Source organism: Trichechus manatus, unplaced genomic scaffold, assembly GCF_000243295.1.
Source record: "Trichechus manatus latirostris isolate Lorelei unplaced genomic scaffold, TriManLat1.0 scaffold00149, whole genome shotgun sequence".
In the NCBI taxonomy this organism is placed as follows: domain Eukaryota; kingdom Metazoa; phylum Chordata; class Mammalia; order Sirenia; family Trichechidae; genus Trichechus; species Trichechus manatus.
Genome location: NW_004444085.1, coordinates 3,026,907 through 3,038,622, shown reverse-complemented (window position 1 = coordinate 3,038,622; position 11,716 = coordinate 3,026,907). Strand labels below are relative to the sequence as shown.

Here is an 11,716-nt window from a genome sequence, read left to right as displayed (position 1 = left end):
ATCATATCATCTCCAAATAGAGATACTTTGACTTCTTCCCTACCAGTTTGGATGCCCTTTATTTCTTTTTCTAGCCTAATTGCTCTGGCTAGGACCTCTAGCACAATGTTAAATAAAAGTGGTGATAAAGTGCATTCGTGTCTGGTTCTTGTTCTCAAGGGGAATGCTTTCAAAGTCTCTCCATTTAGGATGATGTTGGCTGTTGGCTTTGTATAAATGCCCTTAATTAAAAATATGGGTGATTTTTATTGCTCTTTATTCTGCATTATTCAGTTAGGATCATTTTCTTATGCCCAAAGATATGTGAGTCTGCTGGTGTTAAATTATTCCAGTTTTTGTCTGTCTGAAAATGTTATCTCATTCTCATCTGAAGGATACTTTCGCTGCGTATAAGATTTTAAGTTGAGATTGTTTCTCTATAAGCATTTAAAAGATGCCATTTCACTGTCTTTTGCCTTCCATTTTTATGATGAAGAATCAGTTAACAGACTGATTTAGCTCCTTTGAAGTTAATCTTTTTATTTTCTGATTGCTTTTAAGATTTTCTCTTTGTCTTTATTTTTCAGCAATTTTACTGCTGTGATGAGGATTTTTAATTTTTAAACTCTTCTTGAGGTATATATTATACCTCAAGTTCTTGAATCTGCAATCTGATGTTTTTAATCAGTCTTGGAAATTTTTTGATTATTATCTCTTTCTTCTGGAACTCCTATTACTAGTATGTTAGACTTATCTTTCTTTTGTATTTTCCCTCTTTTTGTCTCTTGGGCTGCATTCTGGATGTTTTCATCAGAACTATGTTCCAATTTCCCAATTCTCTATTCAGCTCTGTTTAATTTGCTATTAAATCTATCTTTTTTTAAATTATTAAAAAAATTTTCTTTATTTATAAAATTCTCACTTGATTTTTTTATAACTTCCATCTTTCCTCCTAAATTTTCCATCTTAATTTTTATCCATTTTATCATATTAAGCATGGTTATTTTAAAGTTTGTATCTGATAACTTCAATCTCTGGAGCTGTGGGTCTGTTTCCATTGTCTGTTTTTTTCTACAAAAAGTCTTGTCTCCTCCTATGCCTGTTAATTTTTTACTGCATTTTATTTGCATTTTTGTAGGACTATCTTAATCTAATTTTCCTGAACGATCATCTTCATTTAAAGTCAGGGAATGGAGATAACTCAGAGCTCCTCTCTGAGCTCTGCCAGGGTGCACTACTTCTGGTTCACCGTTACTCCTCAGATGCACATGATGCCCTAGATCCTAATCCTTGATCTTTTAGCCCCAAAGGAAAGCATAAGCACCCCTCAGCCTCCCAGCTTCTCAGGGGAATGAATCCTATGGGGAAAATCAGTCCTGAAGGCCAGTCTCACCTTCCTGGACCTTTGCCCTTCCCCAGATCCTGACCTGGTAATTCCTCACTATCCTGTTAGTCCTACAATGCCTTCAAGAAGACGTCTTACTGCGTTTATTGCCCAGTGTTTCCAGCTGTTCAGTTTAAGAGGTGCAGCATTATTGGAATCAGAACTCTCCAGATTCACAGAATCTTCAAAGGAACATCATTTAATATCTGTCAACATTGTAAAAATTATTTTTAGGTAAAGGACTTTAATAGTTTGTTCAAAATAAGGAGGATTGTAATATTAGTCAAAGATATCAAAAGAAGGAAAGTGGGAAGTTTCCTGTTACCATAAACTGGCAAATAATTGAGTAAAACTGTTTTGGAAAGAGTCTGACGTCATGAGATAACTGAGTGGACTAGATACTTTTAAGGTACCTTACTAGTCTTACCTACTTAGGTTCTACAACTGCCTTTTTAACTCTTGAAGCCAAGGCCCACATGATCTAGTCTCAGCTCTGAACCACACACTAACATCAAACACTCAAATTCTTTACTTGGTGTTCTCAAACACTGTAAAGTTGATACAAAGCAACATTTCTTGAGAGCTCCTTTTCTCTCCTACCTACTTGTTTCACCTAAGTGGCTGCAATCCTGCCTCTGTCTCAAAATTCCCTTAAAAACTCTTCTCTCAGTTACAGTGGGAACACCTCTTCCCTTTTCACATGATTCATTCTCTCATTCCTTCAGGACTTTGCTCAAATGTCACCATCTTAGTAAGACCTTCTGTGATCTTCCTATTTAAGGCTCAGGGTTGCTTTGTATATACCTTTTTGCTTTATTTTTCTCCAAATCTCTTATTTCCAAAGCACATACTATATTTTGTAGCTTGTTTGTCTAACTTGCCCTACTGGAACATAACTGCCCTGAGAGCATGGATTTTTGTCCATTTTGTTCACTGCTCTATCTCTGGACTAGGATTGTCCCTGGCATTTGTAGACTAATTAAATGAAAGTGTGGACTATGCTGACCAACTTCTTCATGTTTGGATAAATAAATAAACTAACATTGGAAGTATTTTCCTTAAAGTAAATGGTAAAACTATCAAGAGTAATGTAATTAACAAGGAGCCCTTATGCCTCAATGGTTAAGCAGGTCAGCTGCTAACTGAAAGGTTGGCAATTTGAACCCACCGAGGGGCTCTGAGGAAGAAAAGACCCAGAGATCTACTTCTGTTAAGATTACAGCCAAGACAACCCTATGGGGCAGTTCTACTCTGTAGATTGCCAGGCCTTTCTTCCTAGTCTGTCGTAGTCTGGAAGCTCTGCTGAAAACTGTCCACCATGGGTGACTCTGCTGGTATTTGAAATACTGGTGGCATAGCTTCTACCATCCCAGCAACACGCAAGCCACCACAGTACGACAAACTGACAGACAAGTGGTGGAGATACATATGTGTGTGTGTGTATATATACATATATATATAATAACATAAAATTTGCCATTTTAACCATTTTTAAGTGAACAATTCAGTGACATTAATTACATTTGCTATGCTGTCAACCACCATCACTATCTCCAAAAGTTTTTCACCACCCCAAACAGAAACTCAGCACCCATTAAGGAATAAATCCCCATCTCCCCACTCTCAGCCCCTGGTAACCACTAATAAACTTGTTGCTATGCATTTGACTATTCAAGACATTTCACGTAAGTGGAATTATACAATAGCTGTCCTTTTGTGTCTGACTTATTTCACTTAGCATAACGTTTTCAAGGTTCATCTCTTTATGGCTGGATAATATTTCATTGTGTGTATATACCACATTGTAAGAATCCATTTATCTGTTGATGGACACTTGGATTGTTCCCACCTTTTGGCTATTGTGAATACGCTGCAATGAACACTGGTGTACATCACTTTCCTTTTTAATGTATCTCATGCATCTGGATCTCTATCAGAAATTTTTGCTAGAGAGCAGCACCAGGGAGAGTAAGTTATTATCCTCTTAGATCAGCACATAATTATGACAGTCTTTATTTTTACTGGCCACTTCAGACACTCTAGTTAAAATGATGTATTAGGGTCTGAAGTCCTATTACAGATTCACTTTAAAATGTTGCCTATTCCTATATTCAGAGATACACTGTATCTTTTTTTCCCCTTATTCTGTAAATCTTTGAATGGGTGTAATTTTGCTCACTAAGTCTTAAATAGCCATTGGCCAGAACTGGTAGGATTCAGTCCCAAGTTGGTAACACTGGGGCCTGCATGCAGCTGACCACTGACAGGAAAGGGAATCTTTGTCTTTCTGACGGTGTTTTCTTACCACTGAGGAGAGGCCGGTTGTGCCGGTAGGAGGTTGGCAGCTGGCCGATGTCTTCAGTCCTGTGACTCATCACCCGGGACAGGTGGCCTGTGTGGTGCAGGCTCCCCACAATGATGCTATGAAGGTAAACGGGCTCAACGAAATGGCAGAGGAGCGCACCTTGCAGTCCCAGAACGTTCCATCTGAAATAAGAGCAAGGGAAGAGTCAATAGTGATTCACTCCCCTTGCACAGGGGGACCAAAAGTGGAAAGAAACCCACTCATGGCCATCCAGGCATGTTTTACCTTGGTTTGTTTTGCAAAATATGGATTTTTTTCCCCCTTGTGTCCCGATTCCTGTGGTGTCACATTGCTCATCGTGCTGATGGAAAGGTCTCGGCCGGGAGCTCTGCAGACACAGCGGAGTGATCACAACAGGGTTTGGCCTTGTGGCAACTAATGATTCTGAGCTCCTCTAACTGCTGTCAGACTAGTTCTGAGAGTGGCTCTGCATTTTAATAAACTCGGTTCCTTTTCCTGGAAAATGAGTTAGACTGCGTGGAAGCTATCTATTCTCTCAAGCACTTAAAATTAGATTTTTAAAAAAGACACACTGTCCACAAAGTAAATCTGAATTTTTCTTTAGATTAGCTGGGAAATATCAGAAATTGAGTTTATTGCAGTTTAGGGAAAAATATTCTCTTCCACTCCCTTTGTCCTTAGCAGTTGGAATATTGTGTTGAAACTAAATGATATTAATAAATGACCTTACTTTGGTCTGGGGATGGTTTTGATTTTAGAAGCTCAGATCAGAGATGAACTACAAGGCTGTTTTCATTTAAATAAATGCAGCTCTGAGTGGATGTTTTTGCTTCTCTAAGCAAAGATGTCAGCAGCACTTTAAAGTTTTTTCCCTAGACTTGGGTGGTAAAAGTTGTATGTACCTGTTATTTAAGGCAACATTTTGTGGTTTCCCCTCTAAGTCATGTGTTTAGAATCCAGCCTCAGTCAGCAGCAAGCATTATGTATTAATTTCTTACATCATTGTTCTTTTCATTAATTAACATTTCTCCGCTGTTTGAGCAGTTACTGTGGTGCCTCCATGCTGTACACCTCTTTTCATGATTAATAAGGAGTCATTATATTTCCCTTTCCCGAAGCAGTCAATTAACATAGAATTCTTTCCATTAATTACCTAATGTTTAAAACCAGCTTGCTCTACCTGGAGAGCAATCTGCTCTGAGAACCTGTGACACCAATTGCTTTAAAAACTTCTCTTTAAATTTTATTTCAAAAACACAAGCAATTTAGCTGGCAATATTAATTTGCCTCAGAAGCATTGCAGTGAATGAGAAACATCTTTTAATCTCATGCAAGAAAAGGCAGCCATCTGGCTGGCGAGGATCCAGAGAGCAACTCTCCCACTCTCCCCCCGTAAATGCAGGTCATTAAAGTAATGTGTTCATCTACATAAAACTCAAATGGAATATAAAAGGTAATATTTATATACAAACAATTTAGTCCCACAATTTAAACAGTCATTGGTTTTATGAAACATTTACTTTAGTCGATCAGATTTGCATAACTTCATTTTTAAAAATGTGGTGGTCATTTCTAGAAGTCAGATCATTTCTCTCAGAGAGGAATGAAATTGCTGTTCTTTGGATATGTATACAATTTCCAAAGAATTAATACTAAAAAGTTTTCAAGGAGGACATTTCTGAGAGCAACAAAAACACTTATTCCTGTGTCTCTGCCTTGTGGAGTACCTGCAACGTGTCAGACACTGTACTAGGTTAGCGGATGTTTTGTACTAGGTTAGTACAGTGTTGTTAGTTGCTGCCGAGTCAGTTCTGACTCATGGAGACTCCGTGTGTGCAGAGTAGAACTGTGCCCCGTAGGGTTTTCAAGACTGTGACCTTTTGGAAGCAGATCACCAGGCCTTTCTTTTGAGGTGCCTCTGGGTGGGTTTGAATGATTACACTTTTGGCTAGCCATTTAGTGCTTAACTGTTTGTGCCACACAGGGACTTGTTTCTGCCTAGACCTTTATTTTCCCCACTACATTACAATTTGACATGCCCACCTATGGCCTTCGGGAGGCTATCTTTTACCTCACTGATGTGTTACAGAATTTTTACAAAATCCAGGAAAGAAGTATTTTGGTTTCTGAGCTTTTCCCAGAAGAGAGAAACAATTCTGATGTTTTTGAGCACTGACTGAGGGATTTGGCTCTTTCTCTTAAATCTGACCCTGGAATATCTTGGCAGTACCAAGGACAGACCAGAAAGTGAAGAGAAATTCAACAAAGTCACCTTCATTTAGGATTTTACATGCCTCCTTTTTATATTTGAATAAACTGTAAAGGTATGCCAAAAATAAATAAATAAATAAATAAAAGCAGCAGCAGCTAAAATCTATTTCATTATAAAAGTTCTTGGTATTCATTTTTTAATTGTATATTTTATTTCCAACTCAAATATAGACTCTCTTGTATTTATGTGTATTAATAAGAGCAGTTTTGTTTCTATAACAATGACAGGAAATAGTTGCAGCAGATTTTCATGTTACAATTATGAGTTACCGTTTATGGCAAGAACACTGGGTTAGAGACAATCTACGTAGTACTTAATACTTTCTCAGACCTTTAGTGGAGTTTCAAAATTTCTTATCAATTAGAGCAAGGATATTTATAAAGATGAACATTTCCTCCATCTGCAACAAAACATGTTCTTTAAGCCAAATCTCGCACGATAAAATTAGTATTCACAGTAGAATGTGACTTTAGACTTTAGGCCATCAAAGCACTGGCTTTGAACAAAACTTCTGGAACATGTTTGAGTGATTCTGATTGTATAGGGTTGCTATGAGTCACAATCAACTAGACGGAAATGGTTTTTTGTTTTGTTTTGTTTTGTTTTTTGATTCTACAGGATTGTCTAAAGACAAATAACTTCTATATCTGCTTTTCTCTTAATAACCTTTACAATAAAGAGAAAATCAAACTTCTCCTTGCCTGGTTACAGCAGTTTAAACTTATTCAGCTAGCAGGATCAATAAAACCAAATGTCTTTCTGCATATAAACTGGAGAATTTTCAGCATTCAGGATTGAATGGAAAAATACCTCTCCTTTTGTTCAAATAGCTGATATTACTGCAATGTTGACAGAAAAAAAATCCCATGTCTAGTTTTCAATATAGATAATCCCTAAATAAATATATTTTTGTCTGTTTGTCAATCACTGAAATACCACAGATAAATAGGGGAAAGATCGTGGAAAAAAGACTGCCTTTTTTAACCAAGAGATGCAATCTCCTTGTTCAGTTCAAATCTTGGCCTCCAAGTAACAATGGAAACGATTACAAGATTCCTTTCAGGATAGGCTGTACTTCAGTCTGCCACTGCAGGTGTGAGCCTTGGCGATAAGACAGAGATTGTAATTGTCACTGCATGTTTTTGGACAGTTTGCATTACTTCTTATTGTTTCACCACCTTGACATGATCCTGGGAGAAGGTTTAACCCTTCAAAATTTAGTGAAGGCTGCAGGACAGTCCTCAAGTACCATCAAAAATACACGTTTACTTCACTCTGTTCTTCATCTGGAGTCCCTGGGTAGTACAAACGATTAAGCCCCTGGTTTGTTCCTCCGTAGAATCTGGGCTTATCCTCAGTACCTAGTGCAGTGTCTAGTATATTTCAGGCACTCAGTCGAAGTTACTGAACTAAAACAAATTCAAATAGCATACCCAACTGATAATAACACATAATAAAAGCTAAGTTCTATTTATTAAATATAATTACTCTCTCTTGTGATATATATGTAAATGTGTATGTGTATATGTGTGTGTATATATATGTACATACACACACATATACACATATATATGTATATAATCTGTCCCTGAAGAAAAGTTTGTAAAAGTTTTCCAATATTTGAGGCTTTGGGAGAGCAACACCTCTTTTATAATTATCTATTACTGTATTGTGTGATTAAGTTATTTTTATAGTTAAATTCCTTGGTGACCCTTGTCAATAGGTGTGGGGAACTGCTCTGATGTGAGACCTTGCTCTGGGCAGGGCCTGATATTCCTTCACACGTAAGCATGGCACCTCCTCGACTCCCCTGCTGTCTCCCTTATTTCTCCACAGCCATGGCTTCACCAAGACTGTTGCTACTCTCCATTCCCATTAACCCCCCTTTAGAGGGTGCCTGTGGGTCTATGTAACCCTACTCCTCGCCTCTGGGAGTTTACTTCACCTGCTCTAAGGTGTGCTCGGTAGCTTTATGGGTGTGCAGCCGGTACTGAGAAGGATTAATGCTCTGCTGTCTTTGTCTTGGAATTCTTAACTATTTTTGAACCAAAAAAACAAAAAAACCCAAACAACTCGTAGCCATTGAGTCAATTCTGACTCATAGTAATCCTACAGGACAGAGCAGAACTGCCTCATAGGGTTTCCAAGGAGCTCCTGGTGGATTCGAACTGCTGATTGAGCTATGCAGCCATAGCTCTTAACCGCTTCATTTTTATTTTGCACAGGGGCTGACAAGTTATGTAGCTGGTCCTGTGTGTGTGTGTGTGTGTGTGTGTGTGTGTGTGCACGTGCACATGCACATGCTCTTCCTGGCCATTTTTCTATTTCATGGCCTTACTTAACTAAAAAAGCAAACAAACCAGTTGCCATAGAGTCAATTCCAACTCATGGTGACTCCATGTGTTTCAGAGTAGAACTGTGCTCCATTTTTCAAGGCTGCAACCTTTTGGAGGCAGATTGCCAGGCCTTTCTTCCGAGGTATCTCTGGGTGAGTTCAAACCACCAACCTTCCTGTTAGTAGTAGAGAGCTTGCCTGTTTGTACCACCCAGGTACTCCTTGCTATCTGAGTGATTCAGGAAAGACACCCAGCCCATGCTGGGCCAGAGCTCCTCTCCTGGAGAAGTGAAACTGGAGGAGAGTGCTAGAGAGGGGGATGAGAGAGGGACTGACATGCTCAGTGTAAGACTGGGTGTGGTACAGTGGGCATTTAGTTTCTCTATACCACATAGTTTGGAGGAACAGAAGAAGGAGGCCTGAAGCTAGAGAGAAAAAAATGAATGGAGGCACCAGAGGAAAGCATAAATAAACAGTGGGAGAGGGTCACAGCTCCCTGAGGCCTGGCTGTATCCCTGCCTGGGGTTTGGTGAGACTTCTCTGTATTACATCTATGGTAATTCCTCCTTTTCTGCCAAAGCTAGCTCAAATTGGTTTCTGTGGACCATAATCCAGACTTCAGGCAGGGTTGCCCAATAGTCTGCCTGACTGTGGGGACATATATAACCCACATTCCAGGTGAATGGCTCTCTGGGCGCTGGCAGAGCATGGCCTTCCTGCCACAGATGAAGCTCAGGTATTAGTAGAAAGATTCCTGCAATTTAGGTATGGTTAAATCAGTTCTGGACTATTAAGAAGGAGACAAGCTGAAGAGATATCTTTATTGACACAGTCATAGGATGCATGCTAATGTTCTCCAAAGAGATACTTGAAAAATTCTGCACAGACCAGTCTAAACCTCTGTGTGAAACTCCAGGAATGGGAGCCAGCATCAAGGCTGCTGCACACCTTAAATCCTTCAGTGAAAGTTGCATCACTGACCAGCCCTTGTGAACCCCTTATTGCACTTTCTCTTGCCTGACTACTACAACCTTCTCCTAACTCATCCCCTGCTGTGGTGTCTCTCTTCTCACACTTTTCATATACTATGAGCCAGCCTAGCTATGATCCTTGATATTCCCATGGAAATCATGCAAGTTTCCATCCCATGCCTTACTCACGTTATTGTCTCCACTATTACCTCCACTTGTCTAAGTTCCACATATGCTGCCTGTTCCTGACTAAAGGCTTTTCTCACCACCAAGGTGGAAATACTGTTCCCCTGCTCTGAACTCTGATAGCACTTTTCTGTTCTACTCTTCTGCGCCATTCACTTCCAATTTCATGATATTATTTCAACACAGGTCATATTTGTGTATTGAGTTATAAGATATATTGTAAGAAGAGGGCTAATAAATATTTGGTGTTTTGTTCAGCAGCTGCATTAGGTTCAAATATAAAAATAAAACATTAGAGCCGATAGCAAATTCCAGTTTCCAAAGATGGACACAATAACACTTCCATCTCGCACGCTCTTTTTAACAACGGGCTTTTGACACTAACAAGAAAAGGCCTATGTCCTCTCCCCTTGAGCCTTGGCAGCTTCTGTGCCTGCCTCAACCAGTGGAGTACAGTGGAAATGATGCTAAGGAACAGTATCAAGCACTTATGCCTTGTTCTCTTGGCATGCTGTCTCTTAGATCCAAGCCTCCATGCTACGAAGAATCCCAAGTAGTCCCTGAAGAGAAAGCAAGGTCTCAGCCCACAGCTCTGGCTGAGCTCCTAGCTGATGGTCAGCACCAACTTGCCTGCCATGTGAGCGCGCCACCTTGAAAGTGGATCCTCCAGCCCCCAGGTGAGCTGCCCCAGCTGATGCTCTGTGGTACTAAGGTGAGACAGCCTCATCAATTTTTGCACAAATTAAAGATTTGCAAGCAAAACAAATGACTGTTGCTGTTTTAGGGCACTATGTTTTGGCATGCTGTTTGTAGTACAGCAATCGATAAATGATATGGAGCCTGTTTTAGTTATCTAGTGCTGCTATAACAATAAATACCACATGTAGGTGACTTTAACAGAAATTCATTTTCTCACAGTTTAGGAGGTTAGAATTCCAAATTGAGGGTGCTGGCTCTAGGGGAAAGCTTTCTCTCTTTCAGCTCTGGAGAAAGGTCTTTGAACTTCTATTCCTGGACGATCTTCATGTGGCTTAGTTCTCTCTTCCGTCATCTCTTTCTCTGCTTGCTTTATAACTATATCTCAAAAGAGATTGACTCAAGATACACCCTACTCTAATCCTGCTCATTAATATAACAAAGACAACCCATTCCCAAATGGGATTATAACCACAGGCATAGAGGTTAGGATTTACAACACATATTTTTGGGGGACATAGTTCAATCCATAACACAGCCCACTGCATTTTTTGAGAGGATCTATGTTGTTGTTAGGTGCCATTAAGTCTGTTCAGACTCAGCAATCTTATGTGTAACAGAACAAATCCCATGTACAACAATCCTCACAGTCATTGCTATGTTTGAGCCCATTGCTGCAGCCACTGTGTCAATCCATCTTGTCGAGGGTCTTCCTCTTTTTCGCTCAACCTCTACTTTACCAAGCATGATGTGCTTCCCCAAGGACTGGTTCTTCCTGATAACATGTCCAAAGTACATGAGACGAAGTCTCGTCATCCTCGCTTCTAAGGAGCATTTGATTGTTCTTTTGGCAGTTCATGGTATATGCGATATTCTTCATCAACACCATAATTCAAATGCAACAATTCTTCTTTGGTCTTTCTTATTCATTGTCCAGCTTTCACATGCATATGAAGAGACTGAAAATACCATGGTTTGGGGCAGGTGATCTGTAGGCTACCAATAAATTCTCAAGAAGTTTATATGTGTCATAGAAATAATTAAACCAAACAATACAGACCTTGGATGGATGTTATTACTGACTCCAAAAGTTTGGGAGGATGAGGTGCCCAAGAAACATGGGTCATTCTACTGCTGGTTAGGTTAGAATAAGCAATGCTGGGCCATTTCATGTTATTTTTGGCTGAAAGAAATTACCTCACATTACGTCTCATTTATCTTCTTTAAAACCGATCTGAAAAATTTCATGTCTCCTGGCATAACATCTCTGGCTCAACCTATAGCATAAAAGTTGGTAAATTGTAGAAGGTGTTGGAAAACCAACAGTGATACTGGTGACTAGATTATTCTCAGTTGCATATTTTCATTCATTTTTTTTAATTTTGTTTATTGTTGCAGTTTAAATGAAGTTTACATTTCAAGTTAGTTTCCCATACAAAAATTTATACATACATTGTTATGTGACTCTAATTGCTCTCCCCATACTGCCACAACACACTCCTCCTTTCCACTCATGATTCCCCATGTCCATTCAACCAGCTCCTAATCCTCTCTGCCTTCCCATCTC

General features: G+C 39.4%; 1 protein-coding gene across 1 annotated transcript in view; it reads right to left on the bottom strand.

The window, feature by feature from the left end:
- ADARB2 (adenosine deaminase RNA specific B2 (inactive)) overlaps positions 1–11,716 on the bottom strand; it is a 296,491-nt gene that overhangs the window by 31,516 nt on the left and 253,259 nt on the right. The window contains exon 8 of the mRNA XM_004385891.1: positions 3,669–3,850. Within this exon, the coding sequence (XP_004385948.1) occupies positions 3,669–3,850 (182 nt within the window). The remainder of the gene's footprint in view (positions 1–3,668; positions 3,851–11,716) is intronic.